Genomic DNA, 23408 nt, shown 5'->3' on the forward strand with positions numbered 1-23408 from the left:
GGAAGACTCCATCATAGTATTTGGGTGAAGAACAAATAAAATAATGCGTGCCGTGGGAGATGCCCGGGAGCCCAGTGTGGTGCCCGGCATGTCAGAGGCGTCTGCTAACGGTGGCGTCTGTATTCCTGTGAGCTGCACACTCCAGTCCTCCATCGCACTGGAGTCCTCAAACTTGGACACCGACCCGAGATTGGGAACAAGTCGTGGAGCTGGCAGTAGGATGCAAATTCCCCATCCTCAAAGCCAGTCAGTAGAGGATTCAAAGCTGGGGTAGTTTACTGGAAAGATGCCTGGTCTAGAGTGCAAGGAATCATGGCGTCTAGCCTAGAACCTGCCAGGACCCAGCTGTGCGGCTTCCAACAAGACATGCTTGGGTCCCCTTCTCTGGGCTACAGTTTCCTCTGGTCCTTCTTCCCAGCTCTTGGAGAGGAGACAGTCTGACTCTGTTTAGAGCAGCTGCTCTTGCCTTACAAAGCCCTCCTGGAATTCCTACCTGGAAGGTTAGTACTTACATGTCTCCACACCTCCCTCTTGGGAATTCTGATGCCCTGGGTAGGGGTGGGGAGCTAAACAGGGCCCCACACACACACTCTGAAACCAAGGGTGGGCTCTAATTTCATAACAAGCCCATGATTTCCCATTTCCACCCTCCCGCTCAACCCTTGCACCCTGAAAAGCAAACACAGACACCAGAGTGGTTTCTAGCAGGTAGTATCTGAAAAGTTATTAATAGAAACTTAATGCTTTACTATATTATTTATCCTTAGAGGCCATTCCAGTAGCCCCACTCCATCCACATCCTTCACTGTGAATTTCCTTCCACGCTTGGTCTCATAAAGCTAACAGGGATGTGAGTGAGTGGGCAGTGCATAGCTTGTTTTGTTCTAAGTAGTAACCACCACTACCTTGAGAACCCAGAGGAAGTTAACATCGCTTAACCTGAATTCTTCATAATTCCATAAACCAAATGAATAGGGGCCATTACATTTTTTTTCAAAAGCCTTGGTTTGTGACTTCTGGCTGTGGTGACTCGCTCCTCAGGCCCTAGGCTGCAGCCCCTCACCTACCCAATATCATTCCCAGCGTCTCAGTGGAATGGAGCATATATCATCTATGAGAAGAGTCCAGAGGGATCTTGAGGGCTTTGGATGAAAACGACCCATCGTATGAAAACAACAATTTATTTATCCATTCTACTATTGATGAACAATGTGAATGTGTCCGGTTTGGGGCCATTATGAATGAAGATGCTATGATCATCTACTAAGGTAAACTTATGCTACTGGGATATCCCTTTTTTGTGAATTACCTAGTCTCATTTTCGTTTTGTTTAGTTTGGGGTTTTGCCCTCTTTCAATTGATTAAGCTATCTTTTCTTTTGCTTTTTAGGAGCTTTTTAATTCCTGGATATCAGTCCTTCATCCAATAAATGTGTTACAGATATTATCTCCTACCTGTGGCTCACCTTTCCATGCTTTGAGTCTGTGAGAAACGTTCTCAACAAACTATGACTAAAAAGGAATCTTCTTAATTTGATAACATGTATCTACAAAAACAGCGGACACTATACATACTTAATGGTGAAATCGTGAATGTTTTTCCCTGAGTTCAGAAAAAAGACAAAGAAGTCCAACATCACCACTCCTATTCAACGTCCTATTGGAGGCTCTTGCCAGCACAATAAAGGGAAAAAAAGGAGGCAGAAGAGGGAGTATAAAGATTGGAAGGGAAGGAAAAGGGAAGAAATAACATTATCAGTATTTGCAGATAACATAATTGGGTGGATAGAAACATCCAAAAAAGCTACAGCTAATCTATCAGAATTCATATGTGAATTTAGCAAGGCTGTTGGATAAAAGGTCAGTATACAAAAATCAAGTATAACTCGATATACTAGCAATAATCAAATAGTACGTAAAAAATTTTAAATACCACTTATGATAATTTTAAAAGATATAAAATATCTAGGGATAAGTTGAATGAAAGACATGCAAAACCTCTATACATGAAACCATAAGACATTTGTTATGGGCTAAATTGCATCCCCCACCAAATTCATGTGTTGAAGTCCTAAGCCCCTTTAAAGAGGGGCCTTTAAAGAGGTAATTAAGGTAAAAAGGACATATGGGTCCCAATGCAGGGGGACCGGGTTCGATTAGGGAACTAGATCCTGCATGCCACAACTAAGACCTGGCGCGGCCAAATAAATACATTTTTTAAAAAACAAAATAGTGCAATCTATGTAATTATTAACTGTCTTTATTATTATTACATGCACAGGAACCAGAATGAGAAAAAAAACTTCTGCACACAGGGAGGGAAAGAACCCTGTGATATCATAACCAAAGCCTCTCCCAAGGCCATGAATCAAACTAGCTCCGTCCTCTGCCTCTCCCCAGCTACTCAGATGGTCTGTGACTTCATGAGGAGGAGTACAGCATGGTATTTAGCCGTGCAGGCTCCTGAGTCGGGCTGCCTTGGGTTAAATCCTGGGCTCACTACTTCCCAGATATGTGTCTTTGAGAAAGCCACTTACCCGCGCTAAGCCTCACTTTCTACACTTGTGAAATGAACATAAAAGCAATGTCAATTCCAATGAGGATTAAATGAGGAAACACAGGTAGAGTTTTTAGCACATCCTCTGGTCATTATCCTCATATGAAGCCACTTTCCAGGTGAGTGGCTTGCCCAGGCCTCAGGAATGTTTGCGGCCCCTTTCCTTAAAGACTGTCTTGTTAAGATGATGCAGGACTGAGCTCAAAGGGAAAAAAACAGAGACCAACCTGACTCCTCCCAGATCTATGTGCCAGTTCCTAGAACAGTACCTGGTGCAAATTGGTGCTCAAAAAATAGTTGTTAAATGAATGAATGAATCAAGGAATCAATGTGCTTACAGCTCCCATCAAGTGCGCTCACAAAATGCCAGCTTTAAAAAAACCCACGCTGGGCTTCCCTGGTGGCGCAGTGGTTGAGCGTCCGCCTGCCGATGCAGGGGACGCGGGTTCGTGCCCCGGTCCGGGAAGATCCCACATGCCGCAAAGCGGCTGGGCCCATGAGCCATGGCCGCTGAGCCTGCGCGTCCGGAGCCTGTGCTCCGCAACGGGAGAGGCCACAGCAGTGAGAGGCCCGCGTACCGCAAAAAACAAACAAACAAACAAAAAAAACCATGCTCCAGGCTCAGAATTCACTAGTGTTGCCCGTCATACCCACACCAGGATTCACCCAGGCTTCTGCCATTGCCACACACCTGGGAATGCTGAGCCAGATGTGAAATGGGAGATGAGGACGCCAACTCCAGATGGGAACCTCTAGAGAACCAAGCCTCTAGCCTCGTTTATTAGCGATTCCCAGCTCCGGTTTCTGGCACTTGCCTTGAGGCCCAAGAGACTTTTAGGCTCTTAGCTTCTTTCCAAAGGGCTTTAATTAAAACATATTTACATACCACAGAAAGCATGCCAGCCACGGCTGCGGTGCCCCAAGAGGTAGAAAAAATATTCATGGGGTCATTAAGTCCCAGGTTAGGTGAATGACTGACTATGGGTAGTCACAGCGTCCCAGGCCCGTGGTCCCTCGACTCCACAACGGGGACATGTCTTCCACATCCAGATCTCTTTTATTCTCTAACCTGGGTTTAAAGACCCGGACTAGCAGAATCCCAAGGAGAAATGAGGAAAACAAATAATTATGACTGACCTTCTGCTTTTGTGATAATAATAAACACTATGATTTACTATTCCAGGCACTCTGCATTCTAGCCCTCACAAGAATCTGTCAAAATGACACTTATCATGTTGACAAAATGACATATTGTCACTACGTGTTAGCTGAAGAAAGAGAGGCTCAGAGAGATGAAGGCATTACCCAAGGACACACAGTAGGGAGTCAGACGGAGGATTCCCCAAGCTCAGGTTCATGCCACTGCTCCCAGGCGCTTCCTCTCTTCACACCCTGGGTCCAGACAAAAGGCCCTCTGACCCTACATGCATTCACATCATCAGAATAAAAAGTGAACCTTCCACTACCTGAAATGGAAAACCACCTACTGTAATAATCACTTTCAGCACAGATTTGTCCAAAACCACCACCGACACTGGAACAACTGTCCATTGTGGAGGATCCTGTGCTAAGACTCTGCAATCGTCCCAGAATTGGCACATGCCTCTGGAGTGGGCTGAAGGGTAGCCCCCTAAAATATATGTCCATATCCCAATCCTAGAACCTGTGAGTATTATTTTATATGACGGAAGATGTGATTAAGTTAAGGACCTAGAGAGAAGCGTCTCATCCAGGATCATCCAGGGGTCCCAAACACAATCACACGTATCCTTAGAAGAGAGGGGCAGAGGGACTTTCAGGACAGAGGCAGAGGAGGCAGCGATGTGAAGATGGAAGCAGAGGTCTGAGTGATGTGGCTACAGGACAAGGAACACCCAGGACTGTAGACAGCCACCAGAAGCTGGAAGAGGCTCCAGACATCTGGAGAAAGCACGCACTGGCTCTCGGACTTCTGGCCTCCCGAGCTGTGAGAGCTATTGCTTGAAGCCACCAACTTTGTGTTACTCTGTTACAGCAGCCACAGGTAACTAATACACCCTCCTAACATGCAAACTTCCTTGGCCAGGTCCCAACAGAGGTCAGGAATGATACGGCTCAGAGATGAGGTTATGGGCTCCTAGATGTTGTCTTAGGGTCCCTTAGCAACAAAAAATCCACAGATCCTTTTCATGGATGAACTAGAAAGATGTTCAGTTCGAAAATAAACCTCCCGAGGTAGGAAGAAACCAAACCGATGTCAAGAAGAGAGTTGAGGGACTTCCCTGGTGGCGCAGCGGTTAAGAATCCGCCTGCCGCCTGGAGATGGAAACAACCTAAGTGTCCACCAACAGATGAATGGATAAAGAAGATGTGGCACATATATACAATGGAATACTACTCAGCCATAAAAAGAAACGAAATTGAGTTATTTGTAATGAGGTGGATGGACCTGGAGTCTGTCATACATAGTGAAGTAAGTCAGAAAGAGAGAGACAGGTACCGTATGCTAACATATATATATGGAATTTAAGAAAAAAAAATGTCATGAAGAACCTAGGGGTAAGACAGGAATAAAGACACAGACCTACTAGAGAATGGACTTGAGGATATGGGGAGGGGGAAGGGTAAGCTGTGATGAGGCGAGAGAGTGGCATGGACATATATACACTACCAAACGTAAGGTAGCTAGCTAGTGGGAAGCAGCCGCATAGCACAGGGAGATCAGCTCGGTGCTTTGTGACTACCTGGAGGGGTGGGATAGGGAGGGTGGGAGGGAGGAGACATGGGAACGTATGTATATGTATAACTGATTCACTTTGTTATAAAGCAGAAACTAACACACCGTTGTAAAGCAATTATACTCCAGTAAAGATGTAAAAAAAAAAAAAATCTGCCTGCCAATGCAGGGGACACGGGTTCGAGCCCCGGCCTGGGAAGATCCCACATGCCGTGGAGCAACGAAGCCCGTGCGCCACAACTACTGAGCCCGCGCTCTAGAGCCCAAGAGCCACTACTGAGCCCGCGTGCCACAACTACTGAAGCCCGTGTGCCTAGAGCCCGTGCTCCGCAACGAAGAGTAGCCCCCGCTCGCCACAGCTAGAGAAAGCCCGTGTGCAGCAATGAAGACACAGTGCTGCCAAATATAAATAAATAAATAAATTTATTTTTAAAAAAAGAAGAAGAGTTGAGGCCCAAAGACTCGGCCTGCCGTTTGACTGGAACCCGAGCTGGGCAGAATTAGACAAGCTTGGGGGAAAAGGAAGCTCCATATTAGGGTGGAGAGAAGATCCCCAAAGCATTGCTCAAATGTTCTAGAGCAGTAAGCACATGGCTAGGTGATCCGCATTTTGAATTTTAGGAAGAGATCTGTACTCAGGCTGGCTGATGATGGAGGAACAGCAACCCCTTCCAGCTGGCGTTTTCGGCCTCTGTAACAAGGGCAATGACTTATACTCCAGCATGGCTGAAAGGATTAAGGAAGTAACTTGAGACCTTGGAAGTTCTGAGAACACAAACTCTGGAAGCATTATGGGAAGTTTCTATTCTTCTGCTTCCCGCAACACAGGTGTGGAGTTGGCCAACCTCGTTCATTCCTTCCCCCAATATGTATGGTGCACCCTCAATGTGCCAGGCACTGAAACAGAACCCTAGTATAAAACAGAGATCACCAGAGCCACAATCCTGCTCTCCTGGGGGGTTCCCTAGAGCAATGGGTCTAAACTGGGTGTTATTTTGCCCCCTAGGGGGCATCTGGCAACGTCTGGAGACATTTCTGGTTGTCATGACTGGTGGGAAGGGGGTGCTTCTGGCATCTCGTGGGTAGAGACCAGGGATGCTAACACCCTACAATGCATAGGACAGTCCCCCACAGCAAAGAATGATCCAGTCCCAAAGGTCCACAGAACCGAGCGGTGTTATTAGTGGCCTAACAAGGCCACCCCCATTGACACGATGGCGGATGAGAATGTTAATGACAGGGAAAGACAGGAAGCTGAAAGATCACAGACACCATCACTATCATCTACGTGGAGACCGGAAGGTTGAGGAATGAGGCTGCAGGAGCAGAGCAGACCTTCCAGGCAGAGGGCAACTGCATCTTTGAAAGCAGAAGGGCAAAAATGCTTTTAGGGGAAAGCGAGTGTGTGCTGCAGAGGGGGTTGGAACAAACAAGGAAGCCATCCAAAGGATCATCCCATCACTCCATGTGGGAGAAGGACCATCTTTACTACGCAAGGGGGCATAACTTGCTATCAAGAGCATGGGTTTGGAGTCAGGGCTGAATTTAAATCCCAGCTCCACCACTACAGGCTGTGTGGTTTTGGACAAGACACACACTCCGAGTTCCCAAACCCAGTTTTAGAAAATAAAGCAGAGAGTGGAGGGGGAGGATAATATCTACCTCAGGGGGTAGGCGTTAGGATGAAATGAGAAAATGCCCATCAGTGGCTTAGCACACTGCCACAAAGAACAGATATTGTCATTTGTGTTTTCAAAAGTCACTCTGGTTGGTCCCAGCGTGCAAAATAAAATGGGGAAGGACAACCAGAATCACTCCTTCCCGGGAATACAAAGCAAATGAAAACAAAATATCAAGATTTTACAGAACAAAACTCACCTTGAGCAAAGCAGAGCTTCCAAGAAAAGTCCTTAAGGACAACACCATGTAACCGTATGTAACAAGGGCAGTGACACACACAGCTTCCGTGCCCAATGAAATCACGTCCTTTGCAGGTGAGGCTGTCCAGATATGTGGAACCACGTATGCCTCCATCCATCCATCCATCCGTCCGTCCTAGCCAGCGTGAGGAATGAATGCAGTGGAAACCTTAGGAAGATCTTTACTGTGGCCCCTGGTTGACGATGGGGATGAACGCGCACCCCGGCCAGGGGAGAGCCCTGAACTTGAGTCTCAGGGATGGCAAGAGTCCTCCACGCAAACTTGTAATGGAAGCACCTTGATCCAATTTTCTAAAAACCTTCTTGCTTAACAACTGCTCACCCTGGCATCGCTCCCTGCATGTTAATTCTTAGAAAGAAATAAGGATACTTTCACATCAATGATCCTTGAAATGGCAATGATGTGGTTTCTTAAATCCCCTCCTGGCGAACTAAGTCTCATGAACCGGAATGAAATCATTTCTGCTTGATACTCTGGGAGGGCCGACTGAGATACATCCGAGTGACAGTCTTACAGCCAGAAGAGTGATATTTGCTTTCAGAAATGAACTAATCAGGTACATAAAGTGTGGCAAACGGACACTAAGAATGGGGGCAAGGGGCAGGTGGAAAGCAACCCCTCATAAGAGTTCAAGGCCCCTTTCTGGTATCCAAGTCACCACCCACCACCCATACCAACCACGGGGTCTCAAGTTCCAGCTTGGGAACACATTTCTCTTGGTTAAGGCGGATCCAGCTTCCCCAGAAATAAAAGCCAAACTACAGAAACAAGTGACCAGCCTTTATCTGCACTAAGTTGCTTTTATTAATCCAGAACGGCATGCTACAGATACTGTACAGCATGAACATTTATTCATTACAAAAATGGCTTCCAAACCATTAAAAATGAAATTGGAATAAGAGCATAAAACGGAACAGTAACATCACAACTGTTAGGAAACATTCAAAGTATTCACAAAAAATGTTATAGTTAGCATTTTAATAAACCAGAGAAAAATCGGAGACAGTTTTACAATCGCTTCATGTCAACTACAATGGCACTGAATGAACAGGTTTCAGCTTTATACAGCATTTTGTAACATCAACATGCCTAGGTTTTTTTTATTTTTAAAGTTTGCTACCTACTTGTATGTCATACGTGTACATAAAAGCGGCAGCTGGTTTTTCCTTTAAGAGTAATCTAATATACAGAATTTTTGGCCCTTAAGGGTTTATACCTCTTCATTTAAAATGCTTTCTGGACAATCTGCTACCAAACACATCTTGTTATAGGTGACATTAAAACTACATACAAATCTACCTATGTAACATCACAGCAAAACATGATGAACAAAAATTACAGCATCAAAAGAGAGAGAAAGCTAAAGTCACTGAGAATTTTGGCACATAAAGTTTTGCACACGGTCAGTCCATGTCCTCAGGGTGCAGGGCGCTCGCCTGCGAGTTCACAGGGGAAACGGGATAATTTCCACTGTTGCTCGTACAGCGTCGCTAAAATTCCCTCACTAATTTTCAAGTCTTGTTTTACATAATGGCTTTTAAAGCAACTTTTGTTAATGCTACTGATCCTTTAATGCAACTATTAATGTCCATTTGGCGGCATCTGGGTTTCATACGGCAAAAAAAAAAAAAAAAAAAATGTCCAAAAGGGAAACAAAAAATATATATATACACATTTTATATATAAACTTAAAAACCTTGTACAAATGAGTTGTTATATATAAGATGCTTATGCTAAGGGGAAAAAAACTTTATACAGTTTCAAGAAAAAGGAAAACATATTTTAAAAGGGACAACGTACAGGTTTGACAAGCAACCTCTAAAGCAATAAATACTACTGGTCCAACAGCGTTGTGATTCCATTAATTGTTGAATAGCATCCCCCTCCCCCCAAAAGAACAACACCATGGAACAAGGTATATTAACACATTTTAACCCTTTGTTTCTGTACATTTAAACAATAACAAGTAACATCACAATAAAAGTTGTTTCACACAGGAAAAAAAAAAAAGTAAATGGCACTGCATTCATTGTGCCCTTATGGTTTAAAAACCAGATGGAAAATGATTGGTTCGCAAGCTCGTATTTAATACAAATAATACAGAACCAACTCCTTTTGGAGGGCTGCTTCAAAATTGCTTCTTTTTTTTCCTTTTTGTTTTTTAATCAGTCTTTTAAAACTAAGCTATCCGAACTACATAACAGTTATGTATATATATATATTTTTTAAACGCTACAAAGACTTTAAACAGCTGTTGATAAAAATTTTGGTAGAATCATGAGGTTCTTCTCTCATCTACATATTTAAAAGGAGAAATTGAAATAAGAATGGGTCAAATATTGACCAATGAACTCGATAAACATTAACTAATGTAGCCACGTGGCACAAACGGAAAAGAGGACAAAACAAAAACCTGGCAGAAGGGGGCGCGGCAAATAAAGAAAAGCAGAACGCAACACTCCACAAAAGAGCAACCGGAGCTGAGGAAGGTAAAGCTATTCTAAAGACTTGGTGACGAGGGAGAGCGGCTGCGGCTGCGTCCCGGCCAGAGAGCCGTGGGAATGTAAGGAAGATGTCGACGGCTGCGCCAGGGATGAGGGAGGGATGGCGGGAGGCAGGTCCAGGGCCCCGTTGGCACAGAGGGCGGGGGCCTTGCCGTGGGCGGCCTCGGCAAGCAGAAGGGCGGGCGGCGGAGGCATCATGGGCAGGTGGGCCAGGGGATCGGGCTTCAGGGACAGCGAGAGAGGCTGGGTCTGCTCAGTCTGTGACTTGGCGTCTTGGGGAGGGGAGCCTAGCAGGTTGGGGGAGGAAGGAGGCGAGTCTAGTAAGCTTCCATCTGAAGAGGGTGGACTGAGGCAGCTGCCTTCACCTTGTATGTAGCGAACGCACTTTTTTTTTCTCCTAGAAACAGGGGAAGAGAGTTATCTGTGAATAAAGGGCAAAGATGCCGCGGGAGAGAGTTCTCTAATGCTCAGAGCCGAGGTGACGTCACCTAGCGGATGCCCTGCGGAGGCACGCCCAGCGGCCAGGGGACGATTACAGTCACGCTGGGGTGCCGCGCTCACTGAGCTAAGCCTGCTCCAGCAAACCGAGCATGTCAGACCACAGAACTCCCTACCTACCTGCTTCCCCTGCCCCCACTAAATACCCAGCGCCCCACCCGTGCCCAAATATAAGCCAGCAAGCGAAAGGGTACCACCTGTAGGCGGCGGCACAGATTTGCCAGAAGGTGGCTAGGTGCAAACTGAGGTGAACTCAAAAGTTTGTTATTTCTCTTTTGGCTTAGACACGCCCTCACTCCCCATCATAACCACCCTCCTCCATTTCCACCACTACCATCCCTACCCCGCCAATGGAGTGTGTGTGAGTGTGAGTGTGAGTGTGTGTGTGTGTGTGAGAGAAAGAAAAAGACAGAGCTCCCACCCCAGGCGCCTCGTATCAATCTGAAACTCTCAAAATGCTGACTGTTGAGCCCACAGAGCTGAAGGCAGTGCTAGCAAGAGGCTTAAAGGTTTTAACCCGTCACCATCACCACCATTACCACCATCACCATCACCACCACCATCACCACCACCACCACCACCACCACCACCACCACCACCAGAGGCTGCTGGCGCCCAGAGAGTTTTTGGGCTTGTCTGTTAAGAACCACACCAAATCAAGAGAGGTCAGAATCGGGGTGGGGTTGAGGGGGGGAGGGGTGGGGGAACGAAAAGAAAACCAAATAAACTCAAAAAGAAAACAAAAACAAAAAATAAAAAACCAAAACAAAAAAACCACCAAAAAACAGGTAGAAGAGGATAAACAAAGGTGGGGGAGGGGGAAGAATAAGAAAAACAGAAAATGATCCAAAGGAACGAGAATAACTGGTTGTATGGCCTGCAGGTTGTGGATTAAATTATGATTCAAACTTGATTTTTTTTTTTTTTTAAGATTTGGGGTCTTCCCCTCCCCCACCCCATAGTGAGAAGGCTAGAAGGAGAGACAGTGAGGATGGGACGGAGGGGCATCCTGCCCTGGTCCACATGCCGGGGCCAGTGAATGGAGGGTACAGCCTGTCACAAGGAAGTGATGACAAAGAAGAAGTACCAGGGAATCACAGCATGGACCTTGTTGAATGGGGGTCGTCAGGATTAGGGTTTAAACCAGAAAGACTAATTTTGCCCTGCACCAAAACGAGAATCTCCCCTCTCCATTTCCTGTTTATGTAAGAAATAGGAATGAGAATTTCAGAGCCTCTCTTGCTTATCATCTAAAGTTGGGGACATCCATTCAAGACATTAAGCGTGTGACCTCAAAGCTTCTCCTATTATTCATCCCAGTCTGATGGGATAATATTTGGTAGGAAGAGTGATCCTGGCGATCAACCCCACACGTGCTATAAAAGTAATGCAGATACAGGGAATGTGCTGATCTAAGGAGAATACAGTCAGAACTACAGCTGATAACGCTCTGTCTGTAAGCGCCGGCTGGCTTCCGGTCATGGGAAAGCAACTAAGATGCTGCCTGGTTGAAGGCAACCACTGTCAGATGTCACTGGCCTTTGAAAGGAAGTGGGTGTAATGAGTTTCTCCTTGGTTCTGTGCCCCAGAGCTGTCTGATGATGCCCCTCGGTGCGTGGGCTGTGGACTCCGCAAGATGGCAGGAGGGGGGGGTGTGTGAAAGGGCACATGCTCAGCCCTTCCTGACTCCCAGAGGCCAAGACCCACCGGACTGGTGGCCTCAGGGTCTATCCATCCCTGCTCTGGGTCCAAAGGAACTCTAGGAAAGCAAGGGCAGCGCCCCGCTTCACCTTCAATTTGACAAGGTTCCTTTTTCTCCTCTGGGATAGACTGAAATAGACTGTGGGTTCTGCTCCCGTCCCAGAAACTCAAGACAAATAATTAAGCCTCTCAGAGTTTTAAACCACCTTAGCCTGCAGATCAAAACATGCTCAAAAAACTATGTCCATGCATTTTAAAAACGGGAGAAGAAAGGGGGTGGGGTGGGGGGCATAAGCAAAACTGAGAAAGCAACAGGGACAAATGGGAGAGAGGACAGGGACAAATGAGAGAAAGAGGGGAAAAAAATAACAGGAAACAAGGGAATGACATCCAGCAGCGTTCCATGCTATATTAGGGCAGAGTGAAAAAGATGGGAAAAGCAACTTGGTGGGCTCAAAACAGAATCTTGTTAAAATGTCCTCAAATGTCAAATAAAATTAGAAACCCTGCGCAGGGAGTGAGGAGCCCTGATTGGCTAGGAGCGTTTCTGGTGCGCCCCTCCCCCCTCCTGCCCTCCTCATGATAGGACGTTTCCGTGGTCGTGGGGATGAGTGGGGGCATCTGAACACGGGACACGAAGACTATGTTGACAGGGCGACCGCTCCTTCTAAGAGGTGGCGGAGCAGACGGCAGTGGAACACGTCCATTTCGGACAGGCCAGAAAATGCCTCGTTTTGCAACTTCCTTTTTTTTTAAGCACTTACTGATTTAGCATCAAGCTAGATCCTGGCAAAGTCAAGAAGAAACATTGAGGAAAAAAGGGACAAACCCCATTCTCTTACCCTCCCCCACCTACGCTCCTTCTCCCAGCAAGGGGTGGCCCCTTAAAAATCCATTTTTAGCTTCTTATGGATTCACTCTGAAAGGAAAGTAAGAGCTCTTCCTGACCCTATTTTGGAATTAGGCACTTAAAGGAGCAGAAACGCATGTGCTAAAGCTTTCAGAGTACGAAACGATATCCCCAACAGAGGAAGAAGGGCCACCACGGAAGGTCTAAGGGCGCTGAGGCGGGAAAGAGGAAGGATGGTGCTAAGGAGAGAGGAAGGACCTCTGAGCACCTGCGCTGCCACACTGACAGCTGCCCCCCCGCCCCGCCCCCAAGCTGCACTTTAGAGAACCATGTTGATGAAGCAGCTCCGAAGGCTTGGGGTGGTTTGTTTTTGTTCTGTGAAAATGTCATGAAAATTCTCATTTCTGAGGAAGATTCCACACTCCGCTTTAAGCAAGGTGCAGCTGGGTGTGAGAAAGGACTGTCTGTCTGGTCAATGTTGGTCATGATTAACTTTCATCCCCCAAAGTGCCAAGTCTAACTTGCAGTTACCTGCTTCCAAAGCAGAAAAAGGGACTCGTAAGCCACCACTCGCCTCCCACAAAATAAAATACACAAACCAGGCAACAAAGCACATTGCGAGGGGCGCACGATGGTGTCGGCCATGTGTTTCTACAGAGCGTGAGAAACCCTCCCTTAGGCGTGGGCATTGCAATCAGCTAACCCTTCACCGCGGCAGGCGTCTCAGAGCAGGATTCCGTAGCTAATTAACTTCCCACTCAGCGCAAAGAACAATCTGACACAAATTCACCGCCTAGATAGGGTCGGCAGAGTTCCCATCTTCCAGGCCAGCCCTAATGAAATGCCTAACACCCTCCACCAACTGCATCGTGAAACTTTTCTGTTGCACAGACAAGACCCCGGGACTGCGTGGCAAGGCCACCTGTCACCTCCGTGGGCACGGTCAACTCATAGAATGGGGGGGGTCCCTCTCTTGCTGGACATGCACCCAAGGCCCCCCGGTCCTCCATCAATGGGCATGAGGGTCGCCTGTGGAGGGCAGCCTCTGTCAAGACAGACTCTCGGGCCCTCTCTCCCCTCAACGCTTGCTCAACGCGAAGCACTTCGCCCATGTCTCGTCAGGCGTCAGGGGAGGGGAAGAGACACAGGAGACTGGTGGGCATGCACGTAATGGAATGGACATCTGAGCTAACGTCTAAACACGGAACACATGGCAGGGCGTGGAGGAGAGGGACACGTGACAAGGGAGGCACTACAGACAGGGGAGCGTGTTTGGGTGTTGAGATACCTACCATCATAATATTCCAAATTCAAAGACTGCTTGTATCAGAACAAAGAAACAACAAATTTAACCAAAGGTGGTCATTAAAGGAAAGGAAATGAGACAGGAACTAGTTGGTATCCCTCCACCAAGAAGGAAGTACCTACACCTTCACCTTCCCTGAAATTACAGGTTGGATGGAACCTGCAGGTGGAACACAGGCGTTTAATTTGGACTCTCCTGATTCACTTTGGAACCAGTGCTCTCTCTGTCTCTCTAGATATATGTATAGAAATATATTTTTCATTCTGCAGGCTACCAGCACTGCAGTACGTGACTGCACGACTCACTGCTTGCAGCCCTGCAGCTGGTGCATGCCGTTCAATGCCACGCTTCTTTTCAGCACTGTAAAACAATGTCAGCTAACCAAGCTCCTCTGTCCAGAGACGTGGTTTTGAAACAGAAAACAAACAAAAAAACAAAACGAAACCAAAAAAAGCCTGCCCCAGAGCCCTTCTCCAAGTGCCTGGACTCCAAGTGCATGGGAATGCTACTGCTGCCAATTTGAGCTCATTGAAACCTCGGGACACGGTGGCGCTCTCTCTGTCCTGCAGACACGCCACGGAAGCACTGACAGGGCCGGGCCAGTTCCAGAATGCTGGCTTTCAAAGCAAAAGGGTAAGTGCCCGTCCTGGTCTGTGAGGGCTGTGGTCTAGGTCCTACCACCAGGGATATGTTATTTGTAAGAGCAGGGGAAAGAGAGAAAGAGAAAAGTAGGGAGAGGACACGGCATAAAATTAGCAAGGAAATTTTGAAGAATGAGGATCATTAGTCATTGATACCAGCGGGGAAGTAGATAGGAATGAGGTCAAAATATATTGACACACTAAGGTACCAGAAGGACAGAATGCTTTGATTTTTCCCAAAGGCCTCGCAGTAGGGAATATACCTGCACGGTTTGCACCATAAAGTCTGTCGGTCAAGCCCGAACAGTGCCCGACACTTCTTTGGAGTATTTGCATCTGTTAGCATAAGGTAAACACAAAAAATACAACACAATGGTGGGTCGTGCTCAGTTGGATGTGAAATCTCAGCTACAGCTGACTTGTCTTCGCTATCATCTCGGTTCTATTTGACTGTCTTCCCTCACCAAGGACATGAAAGGAAAGGACTTCTATGCATCAAAAGAAAAAAAATAAAATAAAACGATAAAACACAAAGAAAAAAACAACAACCAGAAACCAAAAAACAACAAGGAAAAAATAAAAACAGAGAGAGAAGAGGAGGGGAAAAGGTGACGTTATTTGCTTCTACCTAGGCCAGGCATACGATGGATGTCACTGAGCCCCCATCCTGGGCTGTCGGGAGGAAGGGGCTGGCAGGCAACATTCCCTGGGAGGGGGCGCGCTGGGGTTTGCTGTCGCTGACCCGAGGAGGCACGAATGATGCTGTTTTACAGTGGCATTTTGGCTAGCAGCAGCGAGGAGGACAAGCACGTCCCTCACAGAGCAGTGTCCCGCGCCCTCCTGTCTCCTAAGATCCACACACAGAGCTACAAAGCAACAGGCCAGAGAAGGGGGGAAAGGACCAAATAGACCAGCTGCAAACCAGCACAGCGAATCTGGGAAATCTATACACACCTGCAAGGGCCGCACCAGTTATTCTGTTGATCAAGGCCAAAGCGCGCTCGGCATTTCTTAGGAGCGCTCAGGTCTGAATGAGTTCAAGAGAGAAGCGAGCGGAAGAGGAGGACGTGGGAGAGAGGGAGAGGGAGAGGGAGAGGAGAGAAGAGGAAGAGAGAGAGAGAGAGAGAGAGAGGGAGGGAGGGAGGGAGAGAGAGGGAAGGAGAGAGGAGGGGGGAAGAGAAAGATACAAATAAGAAAAAAATAAAAATAAAAAAGGGAATAAATCAATGACCTGGTTACTAATTACATAATATTGACTTTCGTTTTTAACTTTCTTTAATTAAAAAAAAAAGGTAAAAAAATCACATTCTTATTCAACTTGTGAAATTAGCTGTTGCAAATAAAGCTGCAGTATCCCTTCTTTAAGGACTGTCTCTCCGATTTGGTTTGAACTGATAAAGGGAAGTTAGATACTGAAGAACTAAGTTTTAAATGTTTTTCCTCTTTTGGTTCTGCTTTTTGTTTTTTTCTCTCTCTCTCTCTCTCAATTTGTTTTTCTTAAAGAAGAAAATAAAGCAAAGGAGGGAATTAAGTTTGTCACATGCTTTTTTCTTCTCAGAGTACAACAGTTTAAAAAAGAAAAAAAAAACTACAAATAAAAACAGAACAAAACGAAACAAAACAGAAAGAAATAAAGAAAGAAAGGGGTTGTGGTACTGGGATATTGCAGCTTTTGGAATGTTCGTATTTTCTTTTTGTAAATCTATTTTCATTAATATTAAGAGAGGAACAGATAAAGGTCAACAGGCTGTGTGAATGAGCTGTTAAGAGTTAGTTGGAAGCTCACAGCAGCATTTAAGCAGGTACAGTCAGTGAAATGCTAGTGGATTTGCAAGTTATGAGCAGAAAAGCAAAAGGAAGGAAAGAAAACTAAAATAAAAAAAAGCAAAGGAAAAAATAATCATACTGCGGATGCATGCTTGCGTGAGAAAACTTAGTGGGAGCGATGAAAAAATGCCATTAGATTAAGGAGGTTTATTACTGAATTCCTTCCATTTTGTTGTTGTTGTTGGTTTCTGTTTTTTTTGTTTTTTTTTTTACCAGTCTCTTTTAAAGAAATACTGCATATTCAATTTGCACAGTTAGTTCAACTCTAAATCACTGTCATCATGGCTTAAACAACTGTTACGGGAAAAATAAATAAACAAAGCAGAAGTTAAATTAAATTCAAAAAAACAACAAAAGCAACTGAAAAAAAAATCTACCGAAACATACGAAACCGTGTAGATGGTCATTTTAAAGAATGTTCAAAGGTCATACGTGTTTCATGTTAATAAAACTATAATGGCAAGAAAAATTAAAAAAACAGTTTATCAACTATTTTAATGACTCAAAATGACATTAGCACCTGTAATCGGAGGAAGTGAAAGGCAAGGATTTAGGAAACATTCGCTGTGTTCTGAAAAAAAAGAACAAATTATACAAAGCCTTCAAAATGTTTTTGTCGTTGTTTGTAAAAGCCTGGCCTTCTCGAAGGGACCTCTGAGATTGCCTATGCAGTATTTCTAATTTCTTCTAGAGAATGACAAACCTCCTTAATTTAAATTGGGTGCAATTGACCACTGTAAAGGCATGCATCAGAACATTCAGGAACGGCCCAGTTAATATCAAACACTGGCACACACCCCTTCTGCTCCCCTAGCCCCCTCCTTCTCCCTACTCAGACACATACAGAATAAGCAGAGTGTATAAATCCCCGCCTAGGCATGCCTACCGCTCTCCACTTACAAGCTCTGCAGTTATTTTAAAACACATTCCACTAGACTTAACAATGTGCTTTTCATGCAACAATGAATGTTACTAGCTTTAAAAGGGCAGTCATGAAGCAATTAATTAAAATGCATAAACAAAAAGGCTGGCTAAGACAGGTCCCCCCCGCCCCCGCAACAATGTCCTGGCCTTGAATTTCTCCTGCCTCCCCCAGATAGAAGCCTGACATAAAAGAGTGGTCCTCAGAGTACCGCTCCCTTTCTCCATCCTGCTTATTCAAACTTACCATTGGTCTCCCCGGGCTGCTTGTCCCTTTTCCTCTTCTTCTTCTTCCCCTAGATGATGAACAGATGAAACACAGGGAATTATTTCAGGAAGCAGATGGGAGGAGGGCGCCTGGGCTCACCTGGAAGGGAGGCAGGAGCAGAGGCACTGGCTGCCACCTCCATCCGCACCGGCTCCTGAGTGTTTTCCCACCCCCCACCCCCCTTTAATCCAAGCGCCCTGCAACTGTGCTCCAGCTGAAGGAACGCGCGCCCAGCAGAAGAGAAGGGATCAGCGGGGCAGAGAGGAAAGACCTCTTTCCCGATACGTCTATGTCCATCCTCAGACCTGACCCCGAGTATCCATAAAAGGGGAGAGGAGAACTGGATGGCGAAGATTCGGGGAGGTGTGGAGAAACGGGGCTGGAAGTGGCCCAAGAGCCTGGGGACAAATGAACGACACTGAGATGGCTGTGAGAGCCTCCTTGCCTCACGCAAAGCTCTTCTTAAGGCCAAATGGTCCTCGTTCGGAATCAAAACATAAAAGCCTCAGTACGGGATTTTCTTGGCACTGTAGCGTGGGCCTTGGTTTTAACGACGGAAGGGGAGAAAAGAGGTGAAACAGAGCCAGAAACCATCTGAGCTGCTTTTCAAACTGCCGAGTGGACACCCATAAAGGGGAACATCCAGCTCTCGCCATTTTCCACTTACGTAACGACTATAATACTCTTGGTAATAACAGCTCCCATTTACTGATCACATACTATGTGCCAGACATGATTCTAAGTGTGCTATTCCTAGTGACTCATTTATCCTCACACAATCCTATACACCAGGTGTGATCATCGTTCCAATTTTACAGATAAGGACACTGGGGCACAGAGGAGTGCATGCACTCTGCTGAGATGACAGAGCTACCGGATGATGGGGCCACGTGATGGGAACCCGGGCGATCTTGGCTCCACAGCCTTTATCCGCCAGGCTACACCGCCTGCCTATTTACTGCCTTGCCCTCCGAGGAAGGCTCTCAATGGATTACGGGTGATACGCTGCATGGAGTGATTCGCACTCTCCAATCTGACCCTCCCTGATATCTTGGCGGTCTGTTCCCGTCTGTGGATTTGGCATGGGAGTAGGGAAGAACTCTGTAGAGGTAACCGCCCCCTTCCAGATCTGAAACTAGTTCTCCCTCACCCCGTTAGCTCCAGTCCCATCCGTAGGAATCAGCTGCCTGGTATATACGAAGCGTCACAAACAAAAGGAACTGGTGGTCTGACATGTCTATTTGTTTCAGAATATCTAAATATTAACCTTTGCCTAAAAGTTCTCAGGGTATGTTGATGTCAACTCAAGAAGAGACAAGAACAGCCACTGGTAGAAAACTCGAGAACCCATAAGGCCCTGTAAGGAGAACCCCAAGGCAGAGATGCCACTGAGCTTCAGATCCACCTGAGGGCTGAGAACCAACGGTTCTAGAGAAAGCCTCTCAGATCTGGGGGCCTGCGCCTCTTGGGAAATCTCTACGGGCCTTCAGTTCAGTGTTTCCATCGGAAACATTTCATGTTCCTTGGCATCCAGTTAAAAAAAAGAAAAGGAGTTCGTGTGCCTTCTCATGAACCCCAGCAGCCCATCTTCATGTCTGTGTCTCTCCCGTGTCAGGAGCAAAGTACCACCTGGCCATCTTGGAACAGGCAGGAGGGTCTAGTTTCAGTTTATTTAGGAACCTGAAAGAAAATCTCAAGTGGGGCACAGAAACAGTTCAGCTCCAGGTGGTGTCAGCATCCAGGGAGCCAAGGGCTTCCCAGTCATCTGTAATACAGGCCTCACCCACCTCCAATCTCCTGCAATATGTTCTGAAAGGCAGGTGAAAATATCCGCTACCCCTGGGAAACTGTCTGTTTAGGATACATAACTAAGATGTTCATGGCTGAGGAAATGATCATCTAGACTAAAGGCTTCTAGAGGACAGGGACTGTGTTTTAATCGGAAGAGGACATGAAGAAATAAACACTAAGTAGTGAAGGGGGAGATGCATCTCAAGGGAAGCGGCCATCCCATTATCTCGGGGCTCAAGATATGCAAATGGCCTGGGATTTATCGCGTTAACCTAACGGAGAAGAGCTAGAAAGGCAATAACTTCTATTACAAGGCCACGGGTTACATATCACCATGGGACCAAAATGTTTCTTCTTGTGTTCCAGAATGTACCTAGTCCAACAACCCAAATGTGACTGTTTTACTCAACTCTATTTTGCTAAAATAGTGTATAAAGGCTTCTGTCACCATTGGGCTGGAAAAGCAGGAACGTGAAAGAGGGATAAGGTGATTAGCTGAGAAAAGTTTTTCTACAAGAACCTTGTGAACTTTACAGTACCCAAAGTAATTTATAGAAGCTTCTATTTCAAGTCAGTTTAAAAAGAATACTAACAAGTTCCCACCACAATCAAATCTATAAACAGTTTAACTCTAATTCTTGTTCCACAGACCATTTCCTGGGGGAGGGGAGGAGGGAGGGAGGGAAGGAGGGGGAAGAAAGGAAGGAGAGGGAGGGAGGGAGGAAAGGAGGGCTGTGTGTGTTCAAACTCATGTGTAACGAACCACTGATAAAGGAATCTGACAGTACCCCTTACAAGAGGTAAAGCTCCTAGAGCCCCAAATCCAGATCTACCTCTAAGTCTTTTCAGGGGTTCCCCTATTATACCAAACCTTATCCAAATGTAAAACTGAGCTAAAGTCATTTCAAGCATCTCGTGAATCTTCTGAAACCTAGAAAGCACTTCACAAAAAACCTTGGGCAATACCTTGTCTGACTCCAGGGAAGTCCATGGCAGCATTCTTTCGAAGCTCTCACAAAGTCAGCTTTGTGCCTTTGTGGAGGTTTCACCCAGCACAACGCCAGGAGGCACCACACACATGGACCACAGTGTAAATGGCACACTCTAAAGTTGTGCAGTGCACGCCCTGCACAGCTGTACGTGAAGGCCCTACTATGACCCAAAATGTCTACTGGGGATAGGATACCTATAGTGTAGCTGAATTCCTCTCTGTGGTACCATTCTAGATTACTCAAAGAATTGGGTCTGTAGCAGGGAGAAGCTGGAGATGAACTCTAAGAACTTCTGACCCGAAACCAGGAAAGCAAGCTGTCCTGAAATGAGACGGCTGTGTATGTGGAGGCTGCAGAGCCTGCCTGCTGCGGGCAATCTCCACCTCGAGGTCAGGTGAGGGCAAGCAGCAAGGCTGTGGGAGAGCATTAACTTTCTTATCCTCTTCCTTTCAGCTCCAGAAGAAAGGCTTCCCCACTGCACACATGCTGAGGACAAATGGAAAGGTCCCAAGCAGTTAAGACCCTGTGCCTGACCATCTGTGAGTGACAAGGGCTCTGAGCAGAGCAAACGTGCCACTGAGAGGTACCAGCACTAATTCCTGTTTCAACTCCCGGGAGGAATACAGTCTAGTGCTGCCAGCTAAAGGCATGGGACCTACGGGGATACGGCTGGCAGCAGTGAGGGAGACACGGGCGTCTCGGTCCTCCCCCACCCACGTGGCAAAGAGCAGAGAAGCGACTGTGTGTTTATAGGGATGAGACTATGAAAAGTGATGAAAACTGCTACTCAGAGCAAGCAGAAGACAGCCCTCACTCAGGACCCACATATCCACGCAGATGGCTGGTAAGTTCTGAGAGAGTTCTGATTTAACTCTGAATCTCCACACCCTGTGTGCACAGTAAGTTCACAATCAGCGATAAATGAATGGATCTCAAGCCACATACACAGAGAGTTTCCTCACCACGGATGACGGCCAGGGGAGAGCTAGGTCAGGGAGCACTGATGGGCAGAAGAATCACCCACGGCTCTGTGCCACTGACAAGAAAGAACTGGGAGGAGAAGGCTGCTACCGGCGTTAAGACAGGTTTTGTTTTTCCCCAAAGAGCGGATGGTAAAAATCACTTCATGAAACCAAATGCCATGTAATACAGTATGAGGCAAAATAAGAGACATTTCATCCATTTAGCGAGGAGAGCTGGCCCAGAACTTGAGCTCCTGGGCAAAATACAAAATAAGAAAGAACAGACGAGAGCCAGTTTACGGGAAGAGAAGAACCCTGAGTGTCGCTCTCACTGTGATTAGTAAAGACAACAACCCTACAGTGTTTTCTAAAACTCACGGGAGGAAATTAGGCAAATGCTGCAGCCAACAAAGAGAGCCCAGGAACACACACATCGCACAACACACACACTTTCTCCCTACCCTGCTGGGCCCTGAGTCACTTCATCCATCCCGCCAAAGGATGACTTCTACTGGCTACTTTCAGGGATATTCCCATCATGCCCCTCTCAGGATGAACTAGGCTTCCAACGTCTACTGTACCACAGCCTAAGGCAACTGTTTCATTTTTCCCTCTGAAGGGTGAAGGCCCTGCTAACACAGCTGTGAGGAAGTAAACGCTCTCCCTCGACCCCTACCCCCGGTCGTCTCTGCAAGGCCACCCTCACTGCTGAGAAGCACACAAGCCTCACTGGGTGTATACCCGGAGCCACATCTCTTCAAAGACGTGGGCAAGAAGGTGTGAACAGCCCTAAACTGACCCCACGGGCCCCCTGAGCTGGAACATTAGAACACGAGCCTCATCCCTCTTCCTTGAAGAACTATCCCACACTGATGGGAGCCCTACAGGAAGCCAGACAAAATCCTCCAATCCGGTGCTCGGGTAAGATGCTAACGGTCCTAGGACTGGGCAGACTGCATGGTAACTGAGGCCTGACTTGTGTTGGCAGGTTGTGTTCCCTTTGTCCAGATGGACAACCAACACATCTCTACAGACTCTAGTCCTGAGAAAAAGCAACCACCTACATAGTTATCCCGTGCGGACCAGCCGGGGTACAGCTGCATGTGAAGCTGTCGCTCCTTCCGGGCCAGCTCGTAGTATTTCGCTTGCTCTTCTCTGGACAGTGCGTGCCACTGGAGGGGACACAGTGGGGGGAGAGAGAGAGATGCAGAATCGTCACAAACCACACTGTGGCTGGGGCATGGAGAGCGCCTCCAGCGGAAACGCTATCATCCGCAGGTGCCGACAGTCTGCAGGGGCCCGGCACTAACAGGAGGGCTCAGCCAGAACCTGACTTTCTGCCTATGTTGTTCTAGTCTCGCTCTCTCTGCAGGTGGGGAAAACCAGGCTGTGGCCGTTCCGAACCTCACTCGGGTTCGGGGCTGCTGGTCCCAGCTCCACGCTGGCCATGGAAGGACTCAGAGTGGCTAAAGGGAAAGGACCCTCCAAAGCAGCGGGGACAGGGACGTGTGCCAGCCCACCCAGCGCGTCCTATTCTGCCCTCTTCTCCCAGTGGGGCAGCCGCCTACCCTTCGGCCCAGGATCTGGTTGATGGCTGCACTTTCTTTCAACGTGCACTCGGCTACAACCTTCGCTCTCATTTCCTTCATATACAACATGAACGCGTTAAGAGGTTTCTTTATGTGGGGCTTCTTCTTTTCTTCTTCCTTTTTGGAGTCCTGATGCTTTCTGGATGGAGACAAAAGCGACAGACACCACCCAATAAACAATCGCAAGGTGCGGCTTCCTCCGCAGCAGAAAGCCCACCTCCTCGCCGCCTCAACACCCTAGCAGTTTGGAAGGAGAAGCGCACTCCCACTTTGGGTCTTCTCCATCCTGGAAAATGGCACAAAAACAGGTTGGGGAGGGGGGTGGAGGGGTGAGAGATTTTGCTA

At 46.9% G+C, this 23408-nt stretch overlaps 1 protein-coding gene across 25 annotated transcripts in view; it reads right to left on the reverse strand.

Annotated features, from left to right (window-relative positions):
• Positions 1–7993: 7993 nt before the first annotated feature.
• TCF7L2 (transcription factor 7 like 2) overlaps positions 7994–23408 on the reverse strand; it is a gene marked incomplete at its 3' end in the record, with an annotated part of 196867 nt that continues 181452 nt past the window's right edge. For 6 of the 25 annotated variants that reach the window (XM_079899476.1, XM_079899475.1, XM_079899472.1 and 3 more), the window contains 6 exons: positions 23043–23202; positions 22539–22646; positions 17709–17757; positions 17061–17111; positions 15668–15740; positions 7994–10114 (listed from right to left, as the gene is read on the reverse strand). In XM_079899476.1, the coding sequence (XP_079755602.1) occupies positions 9709–10114; positions 15668–15740; positions 17061–17111; positions 17709–17757; positions 22539–22646; positions 23043–23202 (847 nt within the window). Of the gene's footprint in view, positions 10115–14571; positions 15050–15667; positions 15741–17060; positions 17112–17708; positions 17758–22505; positions 22647–23042; positions 23203–23408 lie in introns of those variants that run through there. The other 19 variants (XM_079899463.1, XM_079899462.1, XM_079899457.1 and 16 more) reach the window with 6 other exon arrangements.

Source organism: Stenella coeruleoalba, assembly GCF_951394435.1.
Source record: "Stenella coeruleoalba genome assembly, chromosome: 16".
NCBI classification, from domain to species: domain Eukaryota; kingdom Metazoa; phylum Chordata; class Mammalia; order Artiodactyla; family Delphinidae; genus Stenella; species Stenella coeruleoalba.